The sequence below is a fragment of the Tiliqua scincoides genome, chromosome 14 (assembly GCF_035046505.1).
Source record: "Tiliqua scincoides isolate rTilSci1 chromosome 14, rTilSci1.hap2, whole genome shotgun sequence".
NCBI classification, from domain to species: Eukaryota; Metazoa; Chordata; class Lepidosauria; order Squamata; family Scincidae; genus Tiliqua; species Tiliqua scincoides.
The window spans coordinates 12,799,943-12,816,512 of NC_089834.1; the positions used below are offsets into that span (position 1 = coordinate 12,799,943).

A 16,570-nucleotide genomic window follows, 5' to 3' on the forward strand; every position below is an offset into this window, starting at 1 on the left:
CGAGCGGCTCCGCTTCGCGCTGGGCGCCGCCGAGAAAAACGACAGCAGCGTCTTCTGCCCGATCATGGCGGCTCCGTCGCTGGCCGGGACGCGGCGCTGCAGCTCGGGCGGGGAGAAGCGGCGGCGCTGCTGCTGCTGCGGCTCCTTACAGGAGAAGCGGCGCCGGTTCTCTCAGAGCTCAGAAACTGGCGCCAAACGGAACGCGCATGCGCAATCGAGGAGAGAGGCGTGGCCTGGGTCGTTTCGCGCATGCAGGGCTTTTAGGCAGCTAGCGGTGGGCGGGGCGAAGGAGCGCGAGTGGGAGGGGCAGCCTTAGGCCACGCCCCTGACACCGCAGGCTCCGCCCACCTGAAGGGGAAGTTCCGAAGACGCTGTTCAGGGCGGTGACGTCCGGAGGAGCGGGTGGGTGTGTCCTGGATCCCCGAGGGGGGTTCCCCCCAGGCAAGAGCAGCCCAGCTCCGGGACCCCAGGCGCCCGGGAAGGGAAGGGGCAGAGGGGCCACCGCCAGGCAGGCTCTGCAGCAGGGGCAGGACCTGGGTCCCCCCCAGAGCCCCCCACCCTCCCAGGGACTGATGGGGGGAGGAGGGGCCAGTGCCAGGCAGCCCTCTGGGAGTCCAGGTCCTCTCCCTGTCCGGGGGCTGCAGTGCAGGGTCTGCCTGGTGCTGTCCCCTCCTCCCCTCCCCCTGTCAGCCCCTGGGTGATGAGTGGGGGGCTCTGCCTCCACTGTCGGCCAAGGCTGGCTCCTGCAGGGCAGACCTGGGCACCCTGCAAGTGGTCACCCAGTTTTTTGCGGGCACCTTTAAACAGGCCCCCCCTTTCCCCAGCACTTGCTCTTGCTGCCTCTTTTCTCCTGCCCCTCCTGTGGATCAGCTTCCCTGGGTGACCTGGAGTGCTGAAAGAGGGAGGCACAGCCCACAGAAGCACATCCTTCAGGTGCAGCCAAGACGACCCCAGAGCATGGTGCTGGTTGCACTTGGCCACCTGGCAAGACTGGGAGAGCAGCCCTTGTCCTGTCTTTCCTTATCTAACAGGCATCTGTAATTACAGGTTTGTTCCCGTCTCTTTCCCCCAAAGTTTGGGTGCAGAGCAGCTGGCAATGGATAAATTCCTAGTCCGAGGCACTTGCAAGTCTCCAGCAGGACAGGAGGGGAGAGCCTCCCCTGAGCCAAAAGCAGAGGATACAGCAAGCTGTGCTGAGGAAGGCAGCAGCGGGGAAGAGAAGCGGCCCAGGCTGGAGGCATCTCACCAAGAGGATCTCGGCTTAAAATGTGCTCCTTGGAAGCAAATCCGGGCCGAGGGCCTGAGCTGTGACTACATCATCCTGTTTGGCCGATCGGAGGCGGATAGAATCTTCCAGGAGTTAGAAAAAGAGGTGGAGTATTCCGAAGGTGAGGCAGCATCTGGGGTCTGCCCCACTGTCATCCACAAAGCTGGCCAAAGTGCTTGGCTTCAGTGTCCTTCTGCAGTGCTAGTCTGTGCAATGCTTGTGCCTGACTCTGCCCATCACCTGAAGAGGTTGTCTTACACATATCATCACTTGTGGAAGCACAATGGGCAGCAACATGTGGGAGGGCCTTCTCTGTTGCGGCTCCTGCCTTGTGAAACTCCCTACCACTGTGTTCAAATTGAATTTAAGTCTTCAAACGACCTAACAAAACAATAGAATTAGTTGCACCCAGTTGTGGAAATTGTTCCATTTTTCTCTTCAAAGTAGGGGCCAAACTCCACATCTTTGGCAAGTGGCACAACATTCCAAGGAAACAAGTGACCTACGGGGACGCTGGGCTGACCTACACTTACTCGGGCACCACCTTTACTCCCAAGCCTTGGATTCCCGTGCTGGATCGCATCAGAGACCGGATCCAGCTGGCCACCGGTCACACCTTCAATTTTGTTCTGATTAACAGGTAACATTGAGGGATTGGGGGCCACGTGAAGCGTATGTAAGTTTGCCTGCCTGCTTGCCTCTCCAAGAGTCAATGTTATTTGCAAAGTTTTATATCTACCTATCTACCTATCTACCTATCTACCTATCTATCTATCTATCTATCTATCGTATTGTGGACTTGGAGTATTGTGTCCAATTCTGGTCGAACAGACAAAAGAAAATATTTCTTTACTCAGCATGTGGTTGGTCTGTGGAACTCCTTACCACAGGATGTGGTGATGGTGTCTAGCCTGGACGCCTTTAAAAGGGGACTGGACAAGTTTCTAGAGGAAAAATCCATTACAGGGTACAAGCCATGATGTGTATGTGCAACCTCCTGATTTTAGAAATGGGTTATGTCAGAATGCCAGATGCAAGGGAGGGCACCAGGATGAGGTCTCTTGTTATCTGGTGTGCTCCCTGGGGCATTTGGTGGGCCACTGTGAGATACAGGAAGCTGGACTAGATGGGCCTATGACCTGATCCTGATCTATCTATTTATAGATTAGATAGATAGATGCTACCCCTTGATGGCTTTCTGGAAGTGCAACTTGCCTTTAGTCAGTGGGGAGATGCTGGCAATGACTTGGGCTTCTGCCTGTCCTCTGGGCCCAGTTCATGATGCTTTCTTTCATCCACAGAGCCCTAACTAGTGTGGGAATTCCTTAAAATGTCTAGGGGCTCTCTCTGACCCCACACTCACCAAAGCCCCACGGTCTTTCTGACCTCATTATCAGCAGCATAGTGGCTATTACATTTTGTACCAAGGCAGCCAGCTTCACATGGTAGAGAGCCTGGTCACCCTTCCCCTCCACTAAGCAGCTCAAGCATCCCACCTCTGGGTTGAATTGCAGCCTGTTAAAACAGGTGACCTGTTAAAACAGAGAGCCTGTTAACAGCCTGTTAAGACAGATTGTCAGGGCCTTCCTCCCAAGTACTTGTGCTTAGTACTGTCATCTAGCAGTAGATTCCAAAGCACAGTTACTTAGAAGTAAGTTTTAATGATTGGCATGAGACATGCACTGGAGCAGCCTGCTTGGAGCCTTGATTAAATTTTGACATAAATTCCTACATATAGGTTTGCTGAAGTACAGAGCCCATTTGGCCCTGTAAAGTTACATAATGCTTAAGCATCTATCTCCCACAGATATGCAAGGCTCCTTCGCTGTAAGTACCATATTACTGTCAAAATAGACTGGTAACAGATCTCCCCTGGGCTTCTGCAGGTATAAAGATGGGCACGACCACATGGGCGAGCACAGAGATGACGAGAGAGAGCTGGTCCCTCGCAGCCCCATTGCGTCGACCTCCTTCGGAGCCTGCAGAGATTTTGTCTTCCGGCACGGTGCTTCCCGGGGCAAGGGCGCCTCGTGCCACCTCAGCCCCATCAGGCTGCAGCTGGAGCACGGCAGCCTCCTGATGATGAACTACCCCACCAACCGTTACTGGTACCACAGTGTGCCCAGCCGCAAGAAGGTCTTGGCCCCGAGAATCAACTTGACGTTTCGGAAGGTGATGGTCCTCTAGTGGGACTGCAAAGGAAGACACACTAGGCTGGCTCTTTGCCTGGTAGACATCGCCCGACCTCCAGCCCGCATGGAGTCTGAAAGTGTCTCCTCAGTAGCGTTCACCAAAGGCACACAAGTGGGACCCTGGTTCTGTGATGCTGGGGGCCACTTCTGCTGGTGCTCCTGCAAAGCAAGGCCTATGTCTCTTCCTTACAAGCCTCAGGGGGCTCTGCTTGTTTTGTCAACTACACACCCTGTGCCTGCTGGGATTGGGGGGAGAGCTGCCTTCCTTGGAGGTGCACCTGCACAAAAGGAAGGAGGATTCATTTTGCTTGGTTGTACCTAGTTCTCCACCATTATGCTCATAGCAAATTATGGGAAGGCATTTCAAAAGCTTCCCCCCACAGAATCGACACCCTTTATGGGGCAGCCCAGGTTCCAGCCATCCCCCTTCCTTGACCAGTTCAGCTTAATGAATCATATCAGCCTGGTACTGCCTCCCTTTCTGCAATAATCCTCTAGTTCCGGAACCTACCTTTTCCACTCTGGCCTGGCAGCTAAAAGTCACCTCTCCCCCTCCAGCCTATACAGAGATGGGTCAGTTCCCTGCTCTAGAACAAAGTTATTTTCTCCCTTCTAACCAGGAGCCATTAGCACCTGCTAAGTAAGAGCAGTCTGGGCCAAGGCTGGATTCAGAAAATACTCTCTGCTTTGACAAACTGAAAGTGGTTTGAGAGGGCTCTCACTTCCTGTGGAGTAACCAAGTTTCCTGTGCCCCACTGGCCTCTCGCATCAATCAGCTCTTTCAGGATTTGGGCATAGTCTGCCAAATCTGTTTACCAGAGGACTAAAAGTGGGAGGACACCCACTGCAAGCTGCAGCCCCTCAAACTATTGTTCATCTCCAGCATGTGTCATGCTTTGTGTATCTGCTGATCTGTGCTTTCTAAATAAAATATGTCAACCCCCCCCAGGAATTGTGACTGCTCTGCCCCTTGGACATATGTCGCTCTAGCAACCCTTCTGTGAACCAGGAGAGTCACGTGAGGGACAAGACACCATTGCTTGCCACAGCCGAAAGCTTGGAATGTCTTGGGAGCACTGAAAGAGGGTGCAGTTGCTACCTGGTCATATGACAGATGGAAAAATGACAAAGGGTCCTTGAGTGGGTGAAGGTTTGCACACCTTCCAGCCAAGGCTGCTATGCAGTCAGCAGAAAGGGAGTACATAAGAACAGCCCCACTGGAGTAGAAAAAGCCAGACTCTGGCAGGGGGAGGAGTGCCTACTGCTTGCTACCACACATTGCCAGTTTACACTTTCTACTGGGCTGGTGTATTTCTTGTTACAACACAAGGCAGGCACAGAATAAGAGAACAGACCCTCTTGGCTACAGGCCTTGGCAAAGATAGTACAACAGCAGATGAGACTCTTTAATTAGTGAACTCCAGCACCATCAAGTGATGGAGGTGCTCTTTCCACACTGGCCAAGGACAGCTGCTCCTCTGGCACATGCTACTCCTTGAGAAGGGCAGGCCTGAGACAAAGAGTGAGGACCAATCCAGATGGGGCTATGGCAGGGCGAGGAGTAGAAGTGGGGTCGCACTCAGGGAAAGAGTCCCTCTTTGCAGGCTACATGACTCAGTCTCTTCTCCTGAGTTTACAGAAGTCAAGCACTTCTAGCTGCTCAAGTGTCTTGTCACTTGGTGGTGAGCTCAAGTGGCAATCCGACATCCTTGTGCTGATGGGATTCCCTGTGATACAAAAAGCCTTACCCCCCAACTGGATAAACTGAAAACAAAGAGGAAGGCTGCAGTGGGCAGAAGCAGCTTGAACACATCCAAAAAGGCTTCAGGCTGGAAAGACACATAGGGGCTTTTTGGTGGTAAAGCCATAAGAAAGTTTATTTTTTACTGAGCTAGACTCAAACTTGTGGCAGAATTTCTCAGTTCATCGTGCCAGTTTTGACGCAGAGGGTGGGAAGAGACCAACCAGTCGCTGTGTGGCTTCCATTTGCGCACACCAACGTGACACGTGCAGCCACATGCAGAACATGGGTGACACCCCCCCTACACACACTCTCCCTGGAAATTTTAAGCAAGCGAACACACAGTAAGCAGGGCCGATCTCAACATGGCAGGCATTAAGTGGATTCAAATTCTGATCAAGGCACTTCATTGCAGGTTCTTCACCTCTGATATATTAAACAGTTGTGGCAACTGCTTCACCTGGTTGAACCTTTTAAAGGTTGGTGCTAAGAAGATCCATCACAACACAGGAAAGAGGTAAAACTAGGAAGAGCAGCCCACAGCGGACTCCGCTTCAACTGAGGATTTTACAGACAGAAGAGAAACACTTCTCCAAGTGGGAGCGGATGATGTGGGTCGACCAGGTAGCAGTGTTTTGGTCCAAGGGGCCAACTCCTTGCAGGATCTGGCCACTCTCCAGGGACTTGCAAGGGAGTTGTCAGCCCAACACAACAGATGGTGTGTCACTTCCTGTCTGCTTGTATTACTCCTCGGGCCGGAACTCCTGGCTCTGGTGCTGCCGTCTGGAGTGGATGCGCTCGTAAAAGAGCAGGTAGGCGCTGGACGAAAGGACTTCCTGCAAAGTCGTTTTGCGTACCACGTCGTCGGAGATCCACAGCCACTGGTTGCTGGCAGCCAGCAGGTTTTTGGAAGACGGGGGAAACCGGCGGTACGTCACGAAGTGTCCTGAATGCATGTCCCCGTGGTGGACCACGACAGCCATCAGGCGGTACAGATATGCGGGGGAACTGATGAGGAAAGAATACAGAAAAGGAAAAGGAGATGGCAGAACAGACTGCAGGCGACAGAGAGAGGATTCTAGTCAGGGCCAGTGCAAGAGCTCCCTGCCCCTGCAGCAGTGCACCAAATGCTACCCCTTCCTACCTTGGCAGCTAGCCGGCAGCTGCCTTTGCTGCTTCCTGGTTTGAAGAGGAAGTGTGGAGGAGGAGGAGACTGTAAGTAGACTAGGCTGAGAGGATGTAACTGGCTCAATGTGGTCACCAAGATTCACCAGATTCCTCCTGCCCCTTGCCTGACACTGACCACTACACCATGCTGCCTCTTTCTGCAGTTTGCACCACACACCAGGGGTTGTAGCACTCTGCGTTGCAGCCTGTGCTGAACCCAAATAGGTCTGAATTGCACCCTGACAGTGACCAGGCAATGGAACAGGTGTCTGGCTCTGGCCAATGTTTGACGGCCGACTTACCCACAGTCCGGAACAGCCACGTACGGGAAGGCGATTGGGGAGGACAGCCATTGGGAGTGGGAGCAGGAGCCATTCATCAAGGCAGATTTGTTGCTGTCCTGCAGTGCTGTGTCTGCAAAAGAAAACATATGCTAGGCTTCCGGGTGTGCCAGAGAGAGGCGCACCCACAGTGCAACAGTATACCTTTCTTAGGGCTACACTTTTGGGCCTCATTTATTCCCTGCTTTGTAGCTGAAATTGCACCATTTGTGTTTAGGCAACAACAACCCCCCCCCCCCCGTCATTTCTCCCCCCAATACCTGGTGACTTTGGTCTAGTCCCCTCCTTCGAGCTGGGCGATGGCTCCAGGTCCCCTCTGGGACTTGACTTCTGGGCGGGGAAACGATGCTTGTAGAGATCCATGACGAGGAACTCTCCGAACTGGACGTGTTCGTTCCGTTTCAGAGGCACGCCTTGATTGGACCAGCTCAGCCTTTGCAGGTGGATGCAGAGACACTGAGGAAGCTGCGGAGCAAGACATCACATCAAGACGGGGCCACAGTGGGAAAACGGGGGGGGGGGGTCTCCCATGCAGCAGCCACTGTCTTGGAACCTCAACATGTGCCTGCTCACGGCCTGTGGCTCACACAGTGGATGGGCAAGTCAGCCTGTTTTTTTCAGCTGTATCAGACTGCAGCTGGAAAGCCTCCTGTCTGAATGCTGCCCTGTGTGAAAATAACCCCCCCCCCACACACACACATAGTAAACAACCATGTTCCAACCAACTACTTTTCCCCCTTCCCACAGCTGAGATGCTGACTTTCTTAGTGCAGGGATGCATTTCTTTTTGCGTGTGTACATATGTAGGAATAATTCATTGCCTGAGCAGCAGTACAGTATTCCACTCAAGGCAGCATACATGAGGCCATCCGATACCATCCACAGTGAACCTGCAAGCTAGGCTAGACTGAGAGCAAGCAACTTGTATGAGGGCCTGCCTGCAAAATTCCACAAAGGAAGGGGGATTTGAACCCAGGTCCAGCATGCCAAACTGGCTGTCAAGTTTTTTCTATCTCCATAATTCACGGTGAACCTGACAATTTCTCCCATTTTTCAGAAGAGGAAGGAGGCGGCAATCTGCAGGCTTCTTCTTCACCCCCTGCACTATCACTTGTGCTCCTGTAAGAGGAAGCATTTATACACACACGTAGTGAGTGATCAACTAATCCCACCCAGCACCACCGGCAAGGCGTCTGGGTCCGAGACCTTGCTGATGATGAACAGGACCCAAGCGAACATTGGCTACACTCGTGAGGCAGCCATGTTCCACCCCAGCCACCCACGGCCCTTCTGTCTCACAGCCTCCAAAGCTGCCCCAAAGGAGACCGTGGGCACCCGGTGTCAAGAGGGGCTCACCTTCCCCAGCTTCAGCTGCTTCACAAACGTTGTTCTCCGGTTCTCCGTGATGTGCCCACTCACTGCTCTGTCTGCCTGAATCTGGGGAGGGGGAAAAGCCCAGAACACACAGTCACTCCTGCTTATTCAGGCGCAGCAGCCCAGAAGGCAGCACCCTGCACAACACCACAGACCTCAAAGATAGAATCAGAGAGAAATCATTCCTTTGGGAGAAGGCTGGTTCTCGGCCGAGATCATGGCGAGCCTCCCAAAGCGCAACAGAGACACACTGCAGCTCTAGCAAAGCCTCCACATAACAGGGAACCTCTGGGAGATGGTAGCAGTTCTTGGTTTTGCCAGCCACAGAGACCCCTTCCAGCTCTTGCTCAGTGCTGCCTCCCTCTGGCAGTGCCTGGCTTTACCCTTCCTGAGGCTGCAAAGAGAGGCCAGGTGCCACTGGGTGGGCGGAAGGATTGAGAGGCAGGCTGGAGAGGGGCTCCTGGTGGACTGGCAGCATCAGTAGCTGCTGCAGTCACTTGTGGGCATCTCAGGAGACGGAGGCTCCACTTAGAGCTTCTGCATGAACATGTCGAAGATGTAGCCAAACTACTAAGAAAGATACAGCCATCATCAGGCAGGCCAGAGGATAGGACAAGAGGGAAGAAAGGGCCAAGATAGGCTGGGGCAGGGAAGGGAGCAGCTTTCCGTTTTGCCTTCTAACCTGAGCTGGCAGCGCCCTCCAGAGATGGAGAGTCTGGCCCAGAATGCTTTGCAACACTAAAGACGATCGGTACTGCTCTGGGTAATAAAAACAGCCTCAAGCCAGTGACATTTCTGAGCCCCTGGGGAAAAGGTCATTGAGTGCACACCCCAAGTGGGAGGGTTGCCAACATCCAGAGAAGGCCATACTTGCGTGCAATTGTCACAGACGACGTCCTTGACCGATTCAGAGGAGATGAAGTGATGGAGGCAGTGGTCCAGGGTCAGGGGGTGGCCCTAGGTACAAGGGAGGCAATCCAAAGTAACTAAATGCATCCCTAAATACAAAAAACTTGGCCCATCCATCTTGCAAGATCCAGCCAAGCTCAGACAGCAACCACTTACCCACACAGTGGCAGGAATGCTCAGAGAGAGGCTGTCAAATGTATCATAGCGGAGGGGGCTCTGAAAGAAAAACAAGCCCTGATCTCAAAGGGTTCTAGCCCCACGTTCTCCTTCCCACAGTCTTCATGGGCACCGTGCAACTTCTCCTAAATTCACTTCCCCCCACAAAGGGGGAAAAATACATCTCCTTGTGCACTCCAACACAAGCAGAGTGACCGCTCCACCCCACCTGGGCCTGAGCCCCCTCCATCCTGATAACTCCCTGGGTGCGGAGTAGACCAGGGTTCCAACCAGGGAGCCATCCCGTTTGTGCATCTACCTGATGTTTGCAGTTCTTGCACACAATGTTGCTGGTCAACCTCCCATGAAAAGGGTGCTGCAGCTTCCAGTGACTTGACAGAGGATGAGGGGACCCTAAGGACCATGATATGATGTTCCAGTTGACCTCTTCATGTTTTGAAAGGTACGGTACCCCCCCCCACCAGCATGCCCCAAAGTTCCCAGTATCTGAGGCACTATATGCTTCTGTATATTCTAACCTATCCCCTAAGATCATGGGTGGCGGGGGAGGGGAGGTTCCTGCTTTGTGTGCCATCATTAATGGAAGCTAGAGGGTGGTGGCCTTTTCTGTGGGGGCAGGGAGAGGACATCAGATCACAGGACTCTGTCACTCCAGGACACACCATTCCTCTGCTGTGAGAGAATTGACTAGGGACCTTCTCCCTGCCAGGCATGGGTGTAGCCACTGAGCGACAGTCCCTCCACAGGTGGCAGAGCTGGGAAAGGCCTCTCTCTCTCTCTCTCTCTCTCTCTCTCTTCTCGAGTCCCTGAACAGACCCTGCCAGTCAGCGCAGACAACTCTGGGACACACGAAGCAGCTGCTAGACCCTGCAGAAGGCAGCCTCTGGTGCTCTGGAGGCTCCCAGATCACAAGGGGGCAGCCCAGAGCTCTCCAGGCCCCTCTCGTCCCCACCCCCTGTGGACTCCGGAACCCAGGCACGGGGAAAAGGGGGAAAATAATGTCTGCTACCAAGACACTTTGTGTTTCACCAGGGAAGAAGAGCAGGGTTACCTCTTGTCCTGCAGTGGATTTGCTTTTGGGGTATTTCCGGCTGCTACAGAAATGGATACAAAAGCAGAAGTTTGTTACAAGCCACAGGGTCTTTTGTTCATGTGCACATGCTTGGAGAGCTGAGCACTGCTTATCTGAACATTCTCCATGGGACGAGGGGAAACCTCTCAACACACAAACTTCAATGTCAAGGAGAAGGCCAACCTGACATTTCAGTTTGCTGTATGCAGGATGGGGTTTCTGCCCGGGGGGAACACTGAAAGGGGCAACCCATCCGCCTTCTCTCCTCTAGCCTGATGTGGTGCAGAACGTGGGGAGCCAGTGAGATCCTGGCCACCTGATTTACAGCAATCCAGCATGAGCATGAGAGCCACCGTGTTGCCATCCAGGCCCTTCTCACTGCTGCACATCCCGCCAAGGCTGCGACCTCTTTTTCGGGCATCACCCAACAACACACAGCCTGGCTCACTTTCACAAGTGATCGATAAGGGGACTTCCTGCAGCACCTCCGGGCCCTTGTGGCACATGCTCAATTTGGCTAGCACTGGACTGTAAAAAGCAGAAGTGGAAAGTCCTGTGTTTGGTCAGAAGGGCCTGTGAGGAAGGACCAAGCGTTTGCAGAGGACGACCCTTCTGTTGAACCTACAGAGTTTCTGTAGTATTCACCTCTAGCGAATGCACATCAAACAGAGGCATAACCCGAGGCTGACGATCTCGTTCATCTTCCAGCGAGGAGGTGAGGACGTGGAACAGCTCATGAGCATCCTACCAAAAGAAAGCAGCAGACAGCTGAGGAAACCAGGTTGACCTAACTGGAAAAGCAGAGGGGAAGGAATGGACGGGGGGGGGGGAGGAATAGACACCTTCCAGGTGCTTTTTCACTGCTTTGGAAATCTTAAGCATTTCTCTTCCCTTAAATACTCACACAGACACCCCTCCCTCTTTCCCTGTGGGCTCCTGGTAGCCAAAACAGGAGAGGGACAGCCTAAAGCCCCTGCTTCCCATACAATCCCAAGTTTGGTCCTTAAAAGGACCTTCAGTGGCAAGGCTGGATTCATACTGCATTGAAAAATCCATTCACACCTGCCTAAAAAGGCCTCCCACTGCAGGCCACATTCCTCTGACAACTACCTGCTCTTCAAAAGAGGAGATCTGCCACCGATACGTCCTTAAGACCTCCAACAGGCAGCTGGCGTCCAGAAGTTCGTCATCCACCACCTCCTGGCAGGATAATGCTGAGGGCATCAAAAGCAGAGCCAGGAAGCGAATCCAGGTCACAGAACAAAACAGAAACACTTCCACCTCTGAATCCAAACCTCAGGCCCTCCTAGTGCAGCGTCTTTCCCCTTGTGTTCCTGGGTAGGCTAGCCTCAGAAGTGCAAAACTTTGCTAGGAAAGATTGTGGGGGAGTTTACACGATGATCAGTTCTGTCATCTACCAAGATCTGCCTGCAGAAGACTACAATTTCTAGTTTTTATAAATATCCTTTCTGGATTTTAATATAGGATTCTCCGCAGGCTGGCTCTGGAGTTTGTTCTAGTACTGTGCACTGCCACCGGGAGCCACCATGGCATATCAGGGTTCATGGGAAACTCTCATATGCAGGGAAGCAGCAAACAGCATTACAGCAGCTCCTAGAGGGAGAATAAAGCAATCCTCTGCCAGCAGAGACCCACACAAAAGCTGTTCCTTCATCTTCTGTGGTAGGAAACATCAGGCCTGTCAAGTTCTGTGGGATTCGATCGAATATGCAAGTTTATCAAGTGAGAGGCAAGATGTAGCAGGAGTCAAGAATTAAGGAGTAAAAGTTGTTCCATTTTATGGTCAGGGTAACCCAGATGCAAACACGCTACAAAGAGAGTGTTACCTTTCAGGAGGTGAAGCAACGTCAAGGATAGGCACTGGCGCCCAGGAGTCTCGCTCTGGGCAGCCTTGTACTGAACTGTGAACCCTTCCAACCACTTGATCAAAGATGGACAAGCAGACAGTCCTTGAAGCAGAGAGTTCATGAAGCACGTGTTCCCCAGGTTGAGAAGGCCTGGCACCAGCCCTGGGGAAAAAAAGAGATTGTGAACTATTCTAGAGCAGAAGTATTCAACAAGTGGGTCAAGACCCAGACTCAGGAGGGTTGTGTCAGTGCTGCCAACACCAATTTTAAGCCCAGGCCTGCATAGTTTGGACAGTAACTGTAGGAAGGGGACCTAGAGGAAGTAAATCCCCCCAGAGCTGCTGGCCTCAGCCAATGCACCCAAGAGCAGGTCCACTCATTTTCCGAAGCATCCACCTGTGGCTGTTCTGGTTCCAATTTAGCTCCATCTGCTTCTCAGAACTAAGGACATGCTGTGGCCATGCCACTCCCTGCCTCTCCTTTCCTTCCAAATGCTCTGGAAGGAAAGAAAGGGCAGAATGCAGTAGCAGCACCCAGTGACTGGGTGTCAGAGGGTGGGAAAAGGCCACTCATTTGCCAACGCTTCTTGCCTGCTAGGCTCTTGCAGGTGAACGCCAAGTTGCAGGTAGGTCTCAGCACTTGTAAACTGCCTTAGAACACAGGCTCTCCAAGTGTGGGAGGGCAAGGGCAATTGCCAGGAAGGCTCAGAGGTCCACCACAGGCTTGGGGTGAACACAAACTTATGAATGTCATCACTTGTTGAGCTGTTCATCTGAATTGTACTGCCAGGTAGGAAGGATCTTACTAAAATTCTGCACCTGTTGAGAAATTAACAGTGCAATTCTAGGCATATCGACTCAAAGAAATAAGCCCACTGACTTTAATGAGACTTGCTCCCAGTTAAGTGCATCAAGGATTGTAGACTTAGGAAATCAGCAAAGCACTATAGTCTTCTTCACCTCTTGGCAGGACAAGATGGATGAGCAGCTTGCCAAAGGCTGAGCTGTAGCCCACAGCAAGTTGGAAAAACTGTTCTATTTGGATGAGGAGACAAAAGTGCCAAGCCCCTGCCCTACAAAACCCACCCGGTCTCTCTCACCTTTTCTGCGTTTTTTCCTCTCTGTGATGGGACCCCACAGGACATAGACACTTGCAGCAAGAGCAGCCGCAATTCCACCAATGACACCCCAGTTCTTCATTACTTTAGATCTAAGGATAACGAAAAGAATCCATCTTCATTAGATTAGGGGGCCTTCAAAAACTTGGGGGGGGGGAGTTGGTCTATCAAGCAGCCAGAAACGAAGCCTCCACATTCAGGGGCAGTTACCTCTGAGTCTTGGGTGCTGGGGCCAGTCCCAGGCCCACCCACCTCCCCCCCACACACAGCCAGAGGCCTCCAGAAAGCCTCCAGGTGGGGGGCACCCCTCTCCTGTGGCCTGCTCCACCCTCTGGCATTCAAGGGTAGACTGCTCCAGCCCAGGGAGGCTCTACTGCACTCTCAGGTGAAAATCAATCCTACCTCTGCAGTCTTGGGCACTGGGGCCAGTCCCAGGCCCACCCACCTCCCCCCACAGCTATCCAGAAAGCCCCCCAGGTGGGGATGCCCCTCCCCTGTGGCCCGCGTCCACCCTCTGGCACTCAAGGGTAGACTGCTCCTGCCCAGGGAGGCTCCACTGCGCTCCCAGCTCCGTCCCCCTCTCCAGGCTCACCGAGCCGCCCCTCCGGCCCGCAGGAGCCGCCTGAGCGCCGCCTCGTCCCACTCCTCCGCCCCCAGGAGCATCCCACAAAGCCCGCCCGCTCCTCGACGGCGCTAAGCCCCTGGAAGCCGACAGCTGATGGGGTAAGACAAACAGGAACGGACCGGAAGTGGCGCGCCCGGACGCCTTAGCAGGACGGACGCCTTGGCAACGGGCTCCCTCGCTGGTTGCTAAGGAGCCCGCTCGCTCCGCCCCCTCCCCTCCCCGCGTAGGGGTCCAGCAACAGCAGGGGGCGGGCTTTTCCTCGCTCAGAACACTCCAAAGAGACTGATTGCTCAGGGAGCCAATGAGGAGCGAGGACTGCCCAGCAGACAACCAATCAGGTGCTGAGAAGCAGGTGACTCGGCCCTGCTCTGCAGCATCAGGGCTCAGACCAGGACTCTGACTCAGAGGGTGTGGGTGGCACCAAGATGGCTGCCATTGGGGCTGCCTGGGGGGCTGCCTGGCTGGCTGGGGGGCACCAAGATGGCTGCCACTGGGGCTGCCTGGGGGGCCTGCCCTGCTCTGTCTCCAGACAAACAAGCAGATAAACAAACAAGCAAACAGATAAATAAATTAATACACAAATAATCAAACAAGCAAATAAATAAATGAACACATAAACAAGTAAACAAACAAGTGACTCATAGCCCAACCCCGTACCTGTCTACTCAGGAGTAAGTCCCATTAGAGTCAATGGGACTTACTCCCAGGAAAGTGTGGGTAGGATTGGGCTGTCGGTGAACAAACAAATGAACAAACAAGCAAGTAAACAAACAAATAGCTAAACAAATAAAGAAAACAAGAAACACACACACAACATCTAGTGAACAGTACTGTAAAACCCCCACTGAAAACCTGTGTAAACCACCTTGAATGCTGTGTAAAAACAGAGAAAGACAGTATTCCAATCGATCAATCAATCAATTGTACATCCATAAAGTACTGCACAGAGCAGCAACTGTTACCCTGCACATGCCTGATCTTGTCTGATCTCGGAAGCTAAGCAGGGTCAGGCCTGGTTAGTATTTGGATGGGAGACTGCCTGGGAATACCGGGTGCTGTAGGCTTCTACCATAGTCTTTCCAGACTGAAGCTTGCCAACCATCTCCCTATACTGAACACTATTTCGCGATCTCGTCTGATCTCGGAAGCTAAGCAGGGTCAGGCCTGGTTAGTACTTGGATGGGAGACCGCCTGGGAATACCGGGTGCTGTAGGCTTAGACCATACTCTTTCCAGACTGAAAGTTGCCAGCCATCTCCCTATACTGAACACTATCTCCTGATTTCGTCTGATCTTGGAAGCTAAGCAGGGTCAGGCCTGGTTAGTACTTGGATGGGAGACCGCCTGGGAATACCGGGTGCTGTAGGCTTCTACCATAGTCTTTCCAGACTGAAGGTTGCCAACCACGTCCATAAAGTGATGGGGTTCCACCATCCCCAGTGATGCCACTGCATTGAGCTGTCATTTTCAACCTTTTTCCCCCCCTTGTCAGCACAAAATTTCCATTTTGTGCCTCCAGCTTGAGCACCCTAACAAGGCATTGAAAAGCCGTGTTGTGATTGCCTGACTTTGGCATCACCCTTGCAAATGTCTCCACCCAAAAAAGGAACAGGGAGCGAGGGGCGGACCAGAAGGAAGACTTCAGTTTTCAGGGACAGCACCTCCTCTCTGGACCAGCTCCTTCCCAGCACATTCTCTTCCTTTCCACAAGTGCCTGAGGTCCAGGGCCGGGCTTAGCAGGTGGGGGGCCCAATTGGAAGCATATTTTTGGCGGGGCCTCAGGTTGCAGAATCTTGGCTGTGCTATAGACTTTATATCTCTAGGGCAGAATGGACAGTCACCCAAATGTGCGCTTCCAAAGTGCATGGGAGTGAATGGACCACATGTGAACGACATGTCAGTAGGGCTTACTCTATACTCTACACATACTCTATACTCTTACTCTACGCATGTGGACCACATGCACATGTTAATACCAGTTTGCATACAAGACCCTAGCATGGGGGAACCCCTTAAGAACAGGGCCCAATTGGGAGCACTTAGTCCAGTGGGCATAAGAACATCATCAGCGCCCTGCTGGATCAGGGCAAAGGCCCATCTGGTACAGCATTCTGCATGTCACAGTGGCCCACCTGATGCCCACCTGATGCTCATTAGTGTCCCACCTGATGAGCACACAAGACCACAAGAGACCTGCACCCTGGTGCCCTTCCTTGCATCTGGCAGCCTACTTCTAAAACCAGGAGGCTGCATGTACCCATCATGGCTTGTAACGCATGGTGGACTTTTCCTCCAGGAATGTGTCCGACCCCCTTTGCAAGGCACCCAGGCCAGACGCCATCACCACATCTGGTGGCAAGGAGTTCCGCAGACTAATGATGTGCTGGGTCAAGGAATACCTTCTGTTGCCTGCCCCAGCTCTCTCCAAGCCTCCTGGTCTCCATGCCCAAGCCAAGTGCCTGCTGTGAAAGAGCCTGGGGGAGGGCCAGTGCGCTCAGCGGGTAGAGCCCCCCCCCCCCGGATTGGTGCCTCCCTGCGGCAGCAGCATCCTCGGGGCAGAGCCCTGGCGGAGGGGAGGAGGGAGCAGGGCGCAGGCTCGGCAGCGGCTCCTTTGTCCTGGCGGGGAGCAGGTGACGCTGCTGCTGCCGCCTGGCTGGCTGGCTGGCTGGCTGCCTTCCTGCCGCTGTCCAGCGCCCGCAGCTCCTGAACCATGTGAGGGCG

General features: G+C 53.3%; 2 protein-coding genes and 1 pseudogene across 4 annotated transcripts; 2 read left to right on the forward strand and 1 right to left on the reverse strand.

The window, feature by feature from the left end:
• Nucleotides 1-353: 353 nt before the first annotated feature.
• On the forward strand, nucleotides 354-4,386 carry ALKBH2 (alkB homolog 2, alpha-ketoglutarate dependent dioxygenase). Of its 3 annotated transcripts, none has more exons than XM_066609921.1 (4): nucleotides 354-402; nucleotides 1,048-1,388; nucleotides 1,712-1,907; nucleotides 3,154-4,386. In XM_066609921.1, the coding sequence occupies exons 2-4, from the start codon at nucleotides 1,097-1,099 to the stop codon at nucleotides 3,452-3,454; spliced, it is 789 nt and encodes a 262-aa protein (XP_066466018.1). In that variant the 5' UTR covers nucleotides 354-402; nucleotides 1,048-1,096; the 3' UTR covers nucleotides 3,455-4,386. The 3 variants fall into 3 exon arrangements, with proteins under 3 accessions (XP_066466018.1, XP_066466017.1, XP_066466019.1); XM_066609920.1 differs by lacking the exon at nucleotides 354-402 and adding an exon at nucleotides 686-933; XM_066609922.1 differs by lacking the exon at nucleotides 354-402 and adding an exon at nucleotides 686-933 and having other exon boundaries at nucleotides 1,715-1,907.
• A 922-nt stretch (nucleotides 4,387-5,308) lies between these two features.
• On the reverse strand, nucleotides 5,309-13,948 carry USP30 (ubiquitin specific peptidase 30). The gene is made up of 13 exons (XM_066609919.1): nucleotides 13,818-13,948; nucleotides 13,208-13,317; nucleotides 12,088-12,270; nucleotides 11,351-11,454; nucleotides 10,886-10,984; nucleotides 10,220-10,262; nucleotides 9,467-9,561; nucleotides 9,148-9,207; nucleotides 8,953-9,039; nucleotides 8,065-8,145; nucleotides 6,969-7,173; nucleotides 6,670-6,781; nucleotides 5,309-6,208 (listed from the first exon to the last, which is right to left on the reverse strand). The coding sequence occupies exons 1-13, from the start codon at nucleotides 13,886-13,888 to the stop codon at nucleotides 5,944-5,946; spliced, it is 1,515 nt and encodes a 504-aa protein (XP_066466016.1). The 5' UTR covers nucleotides 13,889-13,948; the 3' UTR covers nucleotides 5,309-5,943.
• A 995-nt stretch (nucleotides 13,949-14,943) lies between these two features.
• Nucleotides 14,944-15,066, forward strand: LOC136634839 (5S ribosomal RNA; annotated as a pseudogene).
• Nucleotides 15,067-16,570: the final 1,504 nt, after the last annotated feature.